The sequence below is a fragment of the Thermobia domestica genome, chromosome 7, assembly GCF_964235325.1.
Source record: "Thermobia domestica chromosome 7, izTheDome1.hap1.1, whole genome shotgun sequence".
Taxonomy (NCBI): domain Eukaryota; kingdom Metazoa; phylum Arthropoda; class Insecta; order Zygentoma; family Lepismatidae; genus Thermobia; species Thermobia domestica.
This window is the reverse complement of record NC_137460.1, coordinates 187,221,187-187,237,789: the sequence shown is the minus strand read 5'-3', so window position 1 is coordinate 187,237,789 and position 16,603 is coordinate 187,221,187. Positions and strand designations below refer to the sequence as shown.

At 35.8% G+C, this 16,603-nt stretch overlaps 1 protein-coding gene across 1 annotated transcript in view; it reads left to right on the top strand.

Annotated features, from left to right (window-relative positions):
* The window catches only part of LOC145689447 (thrombin-like enzyme agkihpin-1), a 143,666-nt gene that overhangs the window by 110,789 nt on the left and 16,274 nt on the right, over nt 1-16,603 (top strand). The window contains exon 6 of the mRNA XM_081763604.1: nt 15,739-15,849. Within this exon, the coding sequence (XP_081619730.1) occupies nt 15,739-15,849 (111 nt within the window). The remainder of the gene's footprint in view (nt 1-15,738; nt 15,850-16,603) is intronic.

Sequence of the window (16,603 nt, the reverse complement as noted above, 5' to 3'; positions counted from 1 at the left end):
ATATATGTTATTAATAATTGCTTTCCTGCATTTTTTGTAAATTATCTTAAATTAGTGAAGGTTCAGTAAAATCAAGAAGGTTAAAATACATATATATGATTGTTTTATCCGTATGTACAGTCCAGAGATGGAGCGGGTCGGGGGGCCGCGGGTCAACAGAACGTGACCCACTGCAACCCCCCACTGTGAGTTAACAATGTATTACGACCCACAGACTCATTCTGCTCAGTGCATTGTAGACAGCTTCTGAACACTGGTGAATCTGTCTACTTTCAAGGCATCCTTTTTCTTTTCATTTGTTTCTATTGACAAAAGAACTTCAGGCAATTTTAGATATTGATATTTGCAACTGTAATAATAGCAATAGGACTTATTTGAGACGCAGCCTGTGATTTCTTAGAGGAGCTAACAACTGGGAAAAATGTTTCAATCATGTGTAATATATGAATTATTATATAAAAAATTGAATGTAACTATGTGTGCATGATCATCATATCCAAATTGCAAAGTCAAATGAAATGATTTTTGGTATATACTTAGGCCTCAATCTCAACTAGGAAGTTATCATAAATTCGGTATCGATTTCATTATATTACATATTCTAAGAGGGTCCGAATTTTTGCGAAAAATTTAGTATCTCACAAGCCGCTCAAGTTGGAGAGCTGATATTCAGTATATTAATTCTTTATCTAATATAAATAAAATAAAGAGTTTGTTTGTGTGTTTGTCTGTCTGTCTGTCCGTGTGCGGCCTGGGAACCAGACGAGTGGACCGAGAGTTACCAAAATTTGGTCAGGGGTACCTAGCCCAGGCCCCAGATCAAGACGAAGTCGTTTTTTTAAATTTCGAACCAGGGGGTCTCAGGGGGCTTTTATTGGAACCGGCTTGGGAACCAGACAAATAGACCGAGAGTTACCAAATTTTAGTCACAAATACCTTGGTTCACGCTCCAGATCAGAGTTAAACGTTTTTCTCAAAATTCGAACCAGGGGGTCTCAGGGGGGCGTTTATCGGGACATGTAAAAGTAGTAGAAAATTTCCGATATTAGTGTCCAATTAATAGTTCTCGCGGTCGCTGAAATCAATGGTGAAACTCTGATCACGTTAACTTCCAAATTCACCTTATTCGAGCCGGGAGTCAGCGGGGAGGGGGGGATACCGAAAAATTTAAAAGTAATCTAAAATGACCGATATTAGTGTCCTATCTATAGTTTTCGCGGTCATTGAGATCAATGGTGACACTTCCATTAGCGAAGATTTACTAATTCAGCTACAATTGTATGCAAGCCGGGAGTCAGCGGGGAATACTGAGAAATGTAAAAATAATCCAAAATGACCGATTTTAGCGTCAGGTTCATAATTTTCGCAGTCGGTGAGATCAATGCTGACACTTTCATTAGCGATGATTTGCAAATTCAACTACCATTGTATGCGGGCCGGGAGTCAGCGGGGAGGGAGGGGACACGAAATGCCGAGACATGTAAAAATAATCCAAAATGACCGATATTAGAGTGAAATCCATAGTTTTCGCGGCCGCTGAGATCAATGGTGACACTTCCATTAGCGATGATTTGCAAATTCAGCTATATATGTATGCGGGCCGGAAGTCAGAGGGGGAATACTCAGGCATGTAAAAATTATCCAGAATGACCGATATTAGCGTCAATTCCATAATTTTCGCAGTCGGTGAGATCAATGGTGAGACTTTCATTAGCGATGACTTGCAAATTCAGCTACAATTGTATGCGGCCGGGAGTCAGCGGGGAGGGGGGATACCGAGACATTTTAAAGTAATCCAAAATGATCGATATTAGTGTCACATCCAAAGTTTTCGCGGTCGCCGAAATGAATAGTAATACTTCCACAAGCGTTGACTTCCAAGTACTGGCCCCATGCGAAGAACGGGTATATTCAGCTGGTATATATATATATATATATATATACTTCTTTAGTTCTTTAATACCAATTATGTATGTACTTTGCCAGTACATGTCCCATAGCGTTAGTTTTTGTTGGAATATTTTATTCCCCCCACTCAGACTATGTTAACAAAATCGTAGTCGTAATTATTCGTACTAACTAACAAGAAGTAACTATAAAGTTATGTAGCTTCCTGTGTATTTATATAAAGTTATAAAGTTATCCTTTATATATAACCTTATATATAAATAGAGACGCTTATATATAAAGTTTCCTCTTCTGGGGGGGGCGAACGCCCCGATCCCTCCTGGATCCGCCCCTGATTCTACCTAGGTATTTGTTAAGGAAACCTTTCAAACAGTGATGATTTCAGGGCATTACCTGTTCGAGAATTTGAGACCTTGTCGACATAAATTTTCCCCTTCGTGGCCATATTTTCGATCATGCTCAAAGTGGACTAATAATGTTTTATCAGTTTTCTCTCATTCATTACCCGGGGAGAATCTACTGAGTCTTGACCATTACCCGGGGAGAATCTTCTGAAATTATCAATGCTTATAATTAGTTTTTTATTACAAATCAAAGGATAATAACGAAATATTGAACATACTTAATATTTTGTTTTCAGCTTTGGATTTTAGATCTGCAATTCATATAATGTTCCTTTCTAATCGAATTTGAGAGAAAAGTAGTTGCCAAAGATTTATTCAAAGAAATGTTCTCAGTCCTCTGATGAAAATATGAACACACTTTTAAGAAAAAAAACAAATTGAATAATACCTACAGGGTTTGAACACATACACTTATGATTGATAGACTATTCACCCAAACCGCTCCACCAGTTCGTACGTTTTCACTGAGCCTCTTTAGACTTTTGTGTAAAGTAGTTTCCTGCTCCACATTTTTTTTTTATTTCGATACGACTATAAGTTTGTGGTGAATATTTGGGCGTTACAGGTGTTGCAATGCATAAAAATCTTTTTCGTATAAACTACATTCAATTTTACGTCCTAATAACTTATGTACAACAGGTTGAATCTGTGAAATGATTGGGGTTGGAGTGATCGTAAATGTTTTCATAGTTAGGAGCCTGGATATGAAAACCCGCTTAACGTGGGGATTTACTTTTGTGAATTTTTGTACATTTATTTATACACATCTATGGAAAATTTGATTTCTATAGTTATTTCAGGATTCTAGTTATTTATATGTTTGTTTATGAATGTATTTAGTACTTGGACTTTTAAGACTATAGATTACGTTTTGACGTTTAGACTTAGGTAGTTTATTTTGGGAATTTTTAGTTTTGGGGATTTTTATTTTGTAGTTAGAATATTTATTACTTGGGTATAGATAATTAAATTATTAATTTTTGTTTTGACAGATGACTATTGTACTTTTACATTCATAATTAGGAAAAATATACGTTGCATATGTTTGTAAATATACTGCTGGATGTGTGTAACGATTTCATTGAAGTTAAAAAGGTGAGGAAATCGGCAGTCAATTTAAAGTAAAAATAGCACTACTCATGTGATAGTGGATAGAATTGGAACTCGTGCGCTAGGTTGTGATTTATCCGTAGCCGTCCGTATGTTCATAATTACGACTACGATAGAGAAGTGGACAGTCAAATTCTCAAGGTTCAGTATCTGACCCTGGGTCTTCATTTTAGTTTTCTAAAAGTTATACATAATCGGAAGTGAAAACATGGAAATGTATACAAATACATGAGTATTATGTATCAAATATCGACGAAATGTTTTCTGTAACAATTTCATTCCGAAACTGGAAGAGAAACGTGAAAGGCAAGAATCTGTATGTTATTACGGGAAGTCAAGTTTTGTATGAAATTTTGTGATAACAACGCTCAAGTTATTGCTATATGGATAGTAGAGTTATATAGCAATTTCTTCCAATATCTCAAGATTTATTCTATATTCTGTGATTGATCCAAAAATATGTTGAAGTTTATTAGTGGCAAATGCTATTCTGCTTTTCATGAATTTTGTGAATACGGCTATAGTGTATGTATTAGTCAAATTCTTGTGAGTATTGAGTATAAATGAATTGTGTTTAAAGTTGTTTCGAAGATTCCTTATTAGCTTGTTTTGGAACAAATCCATATATTTATTGTATAAAGTGTAATATTCACTATGAAAGATGTTGTAGTGATATGCGAAAAATATTGGTAAATGTTAACTTTCCTAATTGAATACTCTTTTATCTCAAAGTTATCCTATTAAGTTGATTGAAGATTATTGAAGATTATCAAATAAAATAACTTTAATAGAATATTGAATATATTTGTGCTGATAATCAATGAATACACAATTATTAATTTTTTATATTTGTTGTAGGATCTATTTTGGAGTGATCAAATTGTTTATAAAATTATTTAAGTCAAATTTTATGTCCTGTTTCCTTAATGAAATTTACATATTATAATCCGACGAACTTTATGTATTATTTCATTGCATAATTCAAATAGCCTATTGAGCGATTTACTCAGTTGATAGTATTAATGCTTCTGTTTCAGCTTATTTATTACACACACACACACACACACATATATATATATATATATATATATATATATATATATATATATATATATATATATATATATATATATATATTTCTTTAGTTATTTAAAACCAATTGTTTATGTACTTTACCAGTACTTGTCCCATAGCGTTAGTTTTTGTGGAAACATTTTATCTTCCACTCAGGCTACGTTACAAATCACAAATTCAGTTTTCCACAAAAACAGTATTGTTTTATTTTAATAATTACGAAAGATGGAAAGATTGGTCATTCATTCTACGTGCACAATTGTGTGGGTCAGGGCTGAATGGGCTATGACTTTTCCTATAGGTGCCGTGAGAATGCTTTCTTCAGGGAAGGTTTTTAAACTAGCTATTTTATAAACTGACAATAGAAATTGAAATAATACATAATCATCTTGTCCATCACAAATAGGGATTTGTTTATATAAATTACTAAAGCTGTCTGAAGCAATGTCTACACTTACTTTATCTAAATTAGTATTAAAAGACATAAATGAATTCTCTACACGTGAATCACCAGACACCAGTCCCGATAAACGCCCCCCTGAGACCCCCTGGTTCGAATTTTGAGAAAAACGTTTAACTCTGATCTGGAGCGTGAACCAAGGTATTTGTGACTAAAATTTGGTAACTCTCGGTCTATTTGTCTGGTTCCCAAGCCGGTTCCAATAAAAGCCCCCTGAGACCCCCTGGTTCGAAATTTAAAAAAACGACTTCGTCTTGATCTGGGGCCTGGGCTAGGTACCCCTGACCAAATTTTGGTAACTCTCGGTCCACTCGTCTGGTTCCCAGGCCGCACACGGACAGACAGACAGACAAACACACAAACAAACTCTTTATTTTATTTATATTAGATAAAGAATTAATATACTGAATATCAGCTCTCCAACTTGAACGGCTTGTGAGATACTAAATTTTTCGCAAAAATTCGGATCCTCTTAGAATATGTTATATAATGAAATCGATACCGAATTTATGATAACTTCCTAGTTGAGATTGAGGCCTAAGTATATACCAAAAATCATTTCATTTGACTTTGCAATTTGGATATGATGATCATGCACACATAGTTACATTCAATTTTTTATATAATAATTCATATATTACACATGATTGAAACATTTTTCCCAGTAGTTAGCTCCTCTAAGAAATCACAGGCTGCGTCTCAAATAAGTCCTATTGCTATTATTACAGTTGCAAATATCAATATCTAAAATTGCCTGAAGTTCTTTTGTCAATAGAAACAAATGAAAAGAAAAAGAATGCCTTGAAAGAAGACAAATTCACCAGTGTTCAGAAGCTGTCTACAATGCACTGAGCAGAATGAGTCTGTGGGTCGTAATACTTTGTTAATTCAGAGTGGGGGGTTGCAGTGGGTCACGTTCTGTTGACCCGCGGCCCCCCGACCCGCTCCATCTCTGGACTGTACATACGGATAAAACAATCATATATATGTATTTTAACCTTCTTGATTTTACTGAACCTTCACTAATTTAAGATAATTTACAAAAAATGCAGGAAAGCAATTATTAATAACATATATAAAAAATATAGAAATGTATTTTGAAGGAAAAAATATTGCTGTACTCAAGACTCGAACTCGAGTTGCCTACTCAATAAGCAGACCCTTTACCGACTTATGCATGGCACAACATGCAATTTGTCGTTTCGAAGCGTTATTTCTAATGGGTGTATTACGTAACACCGCTACCAGATGTCAGTAGTGATGCGATCACCCATTTCGCAGTTACGAAATCACTCTTTTAACCCCATTAATCCGACTTTTATATACCTACAATTCTCTCTCTCTCTCTCTGTATATATATATATATATATATATATATATATATATATATATATATTGACAACAGTAAGTAAGAGTATAGATTAAGTTATTCTTGATTTTAATCTACAGGACAAATGCTTTTAATGAAAACATGGGGCCTGTTGCCGTAGATAGCTAAAGGCCGTAAATAAAATTCAGACTTCAAGTGTAAGTGGGGTAACTCCCGACAATGGCTGATTTAAGACGTTTGATAGCGCGGGTAACGGCTGGTTTATAATCACACTTGGTTAGGGATGGGCACGAGCGAGTTCGAGAGAGTTTTTTTTGAAACTTGATTCGACTCGAAACAGACATCTTTTAGCTCGACTCGAAAAATTTCTTCCAACTCGACTCGAATTTGGATCGAGTTTCGAATCGAGTTGAGCCAAGTCGAGCCAAATCTTGTGTGTAGTTTCAAGTTCGTTTTTCACTTATTCTGCATAAACAATATAATTATTATCAATGTTGCTACTTCCACTACAACTTATTATTATTATTATTATTATTATTATTATTATTATTATTATTATTATTATTAAATTCTGTAATTAAGCTTGAAAGATAGGCGGTTTGCGTCTGAATACTAAAAACTAGTTGACTGCCGATTTCGGTAGTCGTGAAATCTAGGAAACAAGGACATCGTTCACGAGGTTCTGGGTTTGAGTTCCAGAGGAGCAAGTGTTCGTGCTTGGGCCAAAATTTGTTAAAAGTTATAGCGTACCAGGCAAATATGTTTAAAACTGTTCTGCCTGGGTCTACGGTTGTCAACGACTTGTGCGGCTTGGCTCACAGCTTATTCAATATCGAACCGAACCGAGAAGTAGGGATGCGCACGAGTCGAGACACAATTTGTAAAATTCGAGTCGAATCAAGACTGCTCGTAAAAATCTTGATTCGACTCGAATGTCTCAAAACTCTTCACATATTTTTAAAAATAGTTTTGAAGAAACTAATTACTCAGAAACAGTTATATATATATATATATATATATATATATATATATATATATATATATATATATATATATATATATATATATGTATGTATATGTATATATATATATATTATTATTATTATACAGGTGCGGATCCAAGGGGAGCTACAGCCCTCTTGACACTCAGGTATACACTGGATAAAATAAGCTTCAATCCTGCTTTACACTGAATAAAGCGGCAAACTGTGATTTAGTCGCTCCCTTGATCATATCCTAGATCCGGGGCTTTAAGGGTTCATAGCTGTAAAACTATGGGATCTATCGTTAGGGATGCGCACGAGACGAGTCGAGACAGAATTTTCCTGACAAATTTCGAGTCGAGACACAGCTCTTGCAATAAAAAAGAATACATTTTTCGAGTCGAGACAGCACATTTTCGAGACGAGAAAGCCTCAAATCTTCTCTCGTGCGCATCCCTACCTATCGTAGTCGGGTTAAGACTTCACTTAGAAACTAATATGTGCGCTATCCAAATATACAATGTTTCAGAATTTAAAGTACACATGCGACAATTTTTAGAGAGGAACTTTGGCTATGTGCATATAATTTGAAGTACTCACCAAATACCTGTATAAAAATTGTTGCAGAAGTATGGCAGAATTCTGAAACATGGATATTTGGATAGCTCACGTACTAGTTCCTAAATAAGGTCTTGACCCTACTACGGTAGGTCGCCTAGTTTTGGAGCTATGGACCTTTAAAGTTCATTTCTTCATATTTTTGGCAGCCTATAACTCCGAAATTAAGCATTTGTGCGCCCAGGTTTTTTATTACCTTTTGTCTTATCTTGGTGTCAGGAACAGTATTTCTTCCAGATATGTTTTTGGGTCACTGCCCCCCTCCCGGAGGTCTGAGAGTGCCCCCCGGAGGAGACCAAAATATCACGTCTATAATACAATAATAAATAGAATAGTACCAGCAGTGCCCCTTCCCCCACCCTGAACATTTTTTTCTGAAAGAACAACTGGTCAGGAATCTCCTTGCATTTTTTAAATGGAGTATCGCATCGCAGTTTGCAGTGCAAATGGGAATGCAATGCAGTGCAAACATGGAAATGCAACATTGCATTTACATGTTTGCACTGCAAATTGAAAAATGTATTGTAAATTGCGAAATTGCGATACATCTTTGTGTCTTAAATTACTACGTAAGCTAAAATAAGGAGCAAGTTAAAAATATATTACTATTATTTCAAGAAACTTCCCCCGACTTGAAGGGTCGGTTATTGCAAGAAAAAATGCCTCGACTTTGGATTACAATAGTTTTCCACTTTTGTCTTTCCTTCTCTTTGTCAGTTTATTGTTACTGGGTCATTCTTCAGATCTTCTCAGGTTTTGGGTGATTATCCTTGTTTCTGAGCGTGTAATAATAATAAAAAAAATGTTCCTTGAAGAAAAGGCGCATTGGCATCAGATTGGACCTAGCCGATATATGGTATATATAGCATGATTGTGGCTTGGTTAGTAAAACGCAGAAGTGCGTACAGTAGATCAGTAAAACAGTAACGGTATTCTTCAATGCCAAAAAGACAGTATAGGAAATTACACTCATCTTTGTCTCTCTTTTCTTTTTGCTTTTCATTTGAAGTACTGATATACCTGATACCCATTTACGTTCCTTGTTAAAAACAACATATGTTTTAGCAAGATTTCTTCTTGGGAGACGCCGCGAACCTCAAAAAACATCCCGAACAAATGGAGTCTGTCTTTCTGTGTGTGTTTGAACCAATGAGTTGTTTTTCCTAAACCTAATTGTTGAATTTGCCGCTGTGGTAAAACTATTTCGCTCAATTTGACAAATAATATAATAAAATATAATACTTATCCAGCAATGAGCGTGGATTGCAAGGAAAAGCAGTGAACCCTAAAGTACCCCTGTAGCAGGGGCGGATCCAGAACGGACTTCTGGGGGTGGGGGTGGATTGTAATACTACTACTTAGCTACTTTTAAGAGCTCCAAATTTTGGGATGGGTTTTATTTACATATAAAATAAGAAAGCTTCCTCTTCCGTGGGAGGGGGGCGATTGCCCCGATCGCTCCCTGGATCCGTGTCTGCCCTATAGCCTCTCCCCGAAATTAAATACATTGATCTATTCTATCCAATTCGAAGTCATTTTCGCTTCCATGTTATTGGTGACGGAGCTCTTGTTCTTTGTATCTCTGTACTCAAGAAAATAATAATAATAATAATAATAATAATAATAATAATAATAATAATAATAATAATAATAATAATAATAATAATAATAAAGCATCTGAATAATAAAGATATTTTTCACCCTTCTTTAAACTTTCTGTGTATTTCTCTGAATCTGGATATGTTGTTTTATAGTGTATAATGCAAAAAGGCTTTAAACAGCAATCTGGCAAAAAGTATTTGTGTAAAAGACACAAACGTCTTATCAAGTTGTTCTACAAACAACTAAACAGCTGAAATTGTTTCTGTTTGCCTTTAAACACAATGTTACGATTTACAAGGCACAGACAAAAGTAGAGAGCAACATGATATTCGCCTAAGGGCAACTTCGTCGCTAAACTGAAGACTAGCACTCTGTCAATATATTGCATAGCTATCAATAAGTCAGACTCACAGGTTCTTTCCAAACGTTTTGTATAACAGGTTAATCAAACTACGTTGTTGTAGGTAAGGGATGAGACTCTGAAAGGCCGATGTGTTGGAGGTCAGAGCCGTAGCTAGAAATTTCGTTGCCCGGGGCAAAGTAGAATTCGGCGTCCCCCGACACTCACCTTACCAAGATTTGACTTTACTTTATGCGCTTTTATTTTTAACATATAAGAGAAACACCTTTTTGTTGTTATGCTACGCTGTTTTTTTTTTTTTTTTTTTTTTTACCAAGCCGCTTAGACAGCCAAAAGCGATCGTTATGTATCCTTTAACAAATAAGAGTCACTCTCAAGAGGCTTATTTTAGACCTGCTGCTAAACTTGCCAAACTACCTTGTATACAAATCCATTTGGAGAATAAAGCATGGAGTCGATTCTCCTACGTCAGGACGACCATGTTAGACATGGAGTTGCTGGACGCGAGTGGTAGCGTTGGAAAGGTCCGGGTCCCCTGAGTCGAGTCGAGTTCTCGAGTCGAGCTAAAAGATGTCTGTTTCGAGTCGAATCAAGTTTCAATAAAAAAAACTCGCTCGAACTCGCTCGTGCCCATCCCTAACCACTGCCCCTGAGTGCAGTAGTAATGTCAAAAGTCTGGCCCAGGCCACGAAGCTCAAGGAATGGGGTCTTGACGTCATGGATTCGGGTCCCTTTTATTCACCTATTAAGGGGATCTTCTACCTCTTCGCTTATGTTTCTAAGTTCCCATTTGAAAACATGTAAATTTTAATATGGTAATTTCTAACAAAGTATTGCAGGTAATGACTTGAAATGTTTAATACAAATACACTAGACCCATATAAATCCAACCACGGTTTCCAATTTACGTTACATGCGTTAGATTAATTGCAATATATTCTTCAGTAAGTTTGGCAACAGATAATAAAAAGTATGCTGCAGAGGGGAGAGGGCTGACCATCTGTTCTAGCTGCTTTTAATGTGATTCTCACTTCTCAGTGGTTAGAATGGTCTGGACTGGAAGAGCCCAAAACCACTTCTTTCTTCCTTTCACGGTTTGTTTGTTTCTTCCACCCCCTGCAGTCACAAGAAGACAACTTGTTTCGGAAAGCATTTTGAATTAGTAGCAAAAAGCAAAACTGAATGACACCACGGACGGATTAAAGGGAGGGGCGGTCACTCCCTCCGAGAACATTTGAATACTTTGAGTAATCGGAGTAAGAAACTAGAAATTGCGTAATCTAATAAGAAAAGTTTCTTGAAGTATACAGATCAAGACGCATTTCAAGTGTCACAGCATTGTACTCTCCTCCCCTCCCCTCCCAATTCCCTTCTGAAGAAGTTCTCTTTTGTTCCTCTGTTCCATATTAGCCTTTACACTTACACTTTCACTATCCAGTATTGATTTTGACCATACCATCTGCACAGCAAGGCGAGTAAGGTTTACGAGTCCTTCCTGCCCCCTTTTTCTGCCCTTTTTTAAAAATTGCTAATTAGAATAAAATTTATCGAAAACAATTTATCCCAACAATAAAGACTTATACACATTCATTATTGCAATCTTAAAATAAACTCGCCGCCTGTCGCGTATGCTAGCGATCTAATATATACGAATAGATGAAAAGTTAGTTTGAAGCCTTATGTATTGTTTTTCTGTAAGTAAGTCCGAATTCATACTTGTTTCTATTGTTGCATCGACAAAAGTGAGAGCCAAATCGATTTAGGCTCGTTGGTCTTTGCGAGGTCCCTAAAGATGCAAGGCCGTGGGCAGTCGCCCACCACTTGAAACGCCTCTGCACTAGAGGACTGCACGTGCTCGGGCCTACAAAGCATGTATCACTTCGGGCCCGGGAGGGGTTCGGGCAGTAGCGTCATTTCAGATTTGGCTTGGGGGGCAAGACCCCTTGATATATGTAAAATTTCGCGTTTTTCACTGACTTACTACTATTCTATTGATAAAATCTATATAAATCTCAAACTCAGGGGGGCAAATGCCCCTCCCTGCCCCCCTAAATGACGCCCCTGGGTTCGGGCTGTGAATTTTTAAATATACAACCATATTTCTTGGACTTTTTCGGGCCTAACTTTGTAAATATAGTGTAAAACACAAATTGCACCGTTCTTTCTGAAGGACTTTTAAAACACAACTGCAAAATCAAACCTCGAATTGCTGTAAATAAAAATACAATCTTGCATTAATAATTAAGTTTCTGTGATTCGGGCTTATTTCGGGCTCATTTGATTATCACGGAGTTCAGTCCGGGCTCGGGCCTAAATGCTAAGACATATTTCGGACTCGGGTCGGGCCTCACATTGTAAATTCACGGGCCGGGCCCAGGCTGAAAATTCCGACCCGTGCAGATCTCTGCTCTGTACCCGCACACATTCCTTCCTAGTCCAGAAAATCTCCTCCCCTCCGCATCGTCAATAATGGTAAATTTGTTCCTCGTATATTTGCTTATTATTGTAAGAGAAGTGCAAACGAGAACTCTAAACTTTGTTCGTTCTCTGGGGTAATGTGAGTAATGCAAATGAAGAAAGGTATGCGTAATATACAAATGTCAGAAAAACTTGATATCAATTTGAACAGACCTTTTACGTAATGTTTATTTTAAAAATAATAAACTTACGCAAATATATCGAGGCATCTGAAATTTAATGTTAAATAGTGGCGAGTGAGCCAGAAGGGGCGTGCACTATTCAGTTAGTCAAAGAACTCATATATGTAGCTTGAAAACTACTACTATTTAAACTAATATTGAATTAGACAAATTTGTAAAAAGTAGGATAACTATAGTTGGAAATAGTGTGTGTATTTTTTTAGGAGGAAACCCAGAAGTACATTCTCGATAAAATAATAATAATAATAATAATAATAATAATAATAATAATAATAATAATAATAATAATAATAATAATAATAATAATAATAATAATAATAATCTTCTTCTTCCTTACTTCAATCATAGGTTGAAGCGCAAGAAGGAAATTTTAAAACTTTTCTCTCCCCTGGGAAAGCTGTTTTATAATTTGATAAGGTCTCTTCTTCGTAACTGCATCTATCCTTGGTCGGGCCGCGGTGGCTCAGTGGTAGAGCGTTCACCTCTAATGCATGGCGTCCTTAGTTCGATCTCAGATTAGTGTGAAGTGAACTTAGTGGTGGACAAACACCGTGTGCGTGGATTTTCTCGGGGTTCTCCCGTTTCCTCCCACTTTCTTCATTCCACCATTTCATTCATTTCTCATAATCACCGTCTCCTTTAGCCTAACCGGCATAACCGTGGGACGTAAAACTCAAAGATTTCATTTCAATTTTTCATTTACCTTCCATGGTTTTCATACTGCGGGCACTGGAGTTTCCGAACTATATCATGGCGGCCATTTTGAAACTGGTGCTCCATATGAAACATCTTTTAGTACAGCGTTACTTAGTTTTCCAAGACCTTTCGAACGAGGTATTACTCGACTCATGTTCCCATTTGACATTTCAGAGTTACCCTCCGTTACCCCAATTTACGGGCGGCGGAGAGGGGTACTTTTGACGGAATTGGTTTTCCCCCTTAGCAATATATAACGTGTACTTCAAACATTTCTTCTATGTTTTTCATTTTTCAGATATTTCCGTGGATTGATTAAAATGGCCCACCCTGTATATATATATATATATATATATATATATATATATATATATATATATATATATATATATATATATATATATATATATATATATGATATAGATATAGATATAGATATAGATAGATAGATAGATAGATAGATAGATAGATAGATAGATAGATAGATAGATAGATATGTTGGTGCACCAGTAAGCTCACAAGAGTACAGATTAATTCATTCTTGATTTTAATCTACAGAACAAATGCTTTTTATGAAAGCAAGGGGACTGCTACACATAGATGGCTAAGTGAGGTAAATAAAATTTAAACTTCAAATGGAACTTGGGTGGCTCACCGACAATGGCTCATTTAACACGTTTGATAACAGCGCGGGTAATAGCAGATTTATAAACATAGTAGATAGAGCCTGTGTAGGTAAATGGGTACCGCGTGAGACTGTCATTCTAAGGGTCTGGGGTTCGAGTCTCGGCCTAAACAGAGTTAATTTTTTTTCAAGGAATTCAACACTAAATGATGTTCGCGTTTGATACTGAAAGAGATTTATCCTATGAAGGAAGAAAACCCAAGATGGGGGCAGCGGGAAAGACGGAAACTGTTTATCCTTAAGTGTTAAAATTTAATTTATTCCCATATCTTTTGCTCTTTCCTTCTTTTCTCATTTTGTTTAGCTATCCGTACTTTTTCGGTTTCTGCATGAAGCGTATTATTCTTTTCGTTTTCTTTGCATTAATTCCTATCTCTTTGAACTTAATATGAATGGAATTTCTGCAGATTTATCTCGTGGTTGTTTCTCTAAATGATGCTCTCAGATAGTAATACTTTTTCCTCCGAGTGGAGGAATATCCTGGCATGTTATGTTTTCGGGCACGTATTTGCTGTCATGTTGGTTGTCCAACTATCAGACATCGAGTGAAACTATTCTTCTACTGGAAAAAGCTATCATTTCTTATGTATCCAACCTCCATTTTCTACTGTCGCTGGCTGTACAAGGACTTCCTGTGTTTACGATATGGTAAATTCCCTCCGCCAAGAAAGAAAATATTATTTGCTAATTATCTGAATTATCTCTTCTATGGTCAATCTTCATAAATTTTTATATCACATATTCTGTACTGTACTGTAATTCTGTACTGTACTGTAATTCAACAATAATGTAAATAATAAGTGAATAATAATAATAATAATAATAATAATAATAATAATAATAATAATAATAATAATAATAATAATAATAATAATAATAATAATAATAAGTGGGCTAGCGCTATGTGCTAGTAATAAAAGTTTCTTTTGGCGCGAGTTCAAACCCGGCCCGAGGAAAGTTTTTTTTAATTTTTTTTTACATTTTTATAACACTTATTAAATTAAAATAATATGAAAATAATACTTAAAAAAGTTATTTATTTATTTTTGTGCAGATAAGTAGTTGTAGTACTTATGCCCTTGTACTCCATGATATAGGGCTCGTTTTGTTCCCCTTGTACTTCATGATATAAATTTTGTGACCAACTTAAAACAATTGGCTAGGATAGCGCGTAAAACAGCTGGCTAGAGTAGCGCGCGGAAAAACGTACTTCCGGGAGTATTACTCTCCCGAGCGGGTCGTTAAAATACAGCCTCTTTTTTTCAAGTGAATTAAGCTGACCACAGTATTTAAATTACTTTCGTCTTTCTCTTCATAAAGCATTTCGTAAGAATGTCATCATCAAGTATTCCATTTTCTAAATTTTGTACTCAACTTTTGTTGAACGGGTAACATTAACGTATATCAGGAGTCAATACTTGTAGATAAGTTTTTAATGAAATAACCGATACGGAAAGCACGACTTAAGAAATAAAGATTTACCTTTGCATCATTAAATTAAAGTTTCTTTTTAAAATAATGTGATTTTGTCATAAAGGATCCATAAAGTGACCCACAGGTCGCTGTTTTTTACGTTTTCTATGATTTCATTCTTTCCATTGCACGATATTAATTAGTATCATAATAAATATAAAATTAAACATGTATACCAAGTTCTACTGATGAAAGGAATTTGCAATCAATATTATAATCTTAGCAACATTTCTAACGATAATTAATGTTTCTGCAGTTTAAATACTAATACTAAACTAAGAATGTATGGGAGAATATTTTGGTTTTAGCCTTCTTTGTTTAATGTTCAACAGTAATATTACAAAGAAAGAAATATAAGAACTAATTAATTACAGGTATCGCAAGCTTTCAAATTTAATGACTTCATAAGAGCAGCAAAGCTTCCAAGCAAGTCATACAAACCGAACGCTCACTCGAGATGTTTAACTCTAGGTTGGGATCCTGTGGTGAGTAATGAAGATTATAATGATTTCAAATGTGCTAATCTTGATATGCATAATCATGAGTTGTAAAACTACTGTGTACTTTTAAGTAATACTTATAATCTGAGCCTAGAAATTAATTAGTGGCAGCTAAGAGTGCGTGACCACCCAAGGTAGACTTGATAATTGTCATATAGACAAGTGTATGAGTATGAAAGACTCTTCAGATGCAGTTTCTGTTTATATTATTGCTCCATAGCATTAAACATTCTGACAATGCAAGTTGTTTTTAACTCTTGTACTTGGATCTACCATAAGAAGACATCAGGGGCTCACCTAGGGGCGATCGGGGCAATTGTGCCCCCAAGAAGGGGAAACATTCTTATTTTATATATAAATAAAACCCATCCCAGAGTTTGGAGCTCTTAAAAGTAGCTCTTAAGTAACAGTATTACAACCCACTTCCTCCCCCATCCCAGAAGTCCGTCCTGGATCCGCTCCTGGAATACATTGGGAGCGAGCTTTTTATATAGACCTTAAATGTAATATCGAGAAGCAACATCGAATTGTATTGTTTTCACATTGGTTGACAATTGCTAGGGATGAAACACATTTTCAGCCATAATGTTTTGTAACATGCCAAACTATGGCAGGAATTTGTCATCATGGAAGGAAACAGGACGTGCAAAACGAAACAAACACAGGGAGACTACAATTGAGTAATAATATGAAATGATAAATGTCATGAGTAGAAGAGAGTTGGGTGCAAATAAGTAAA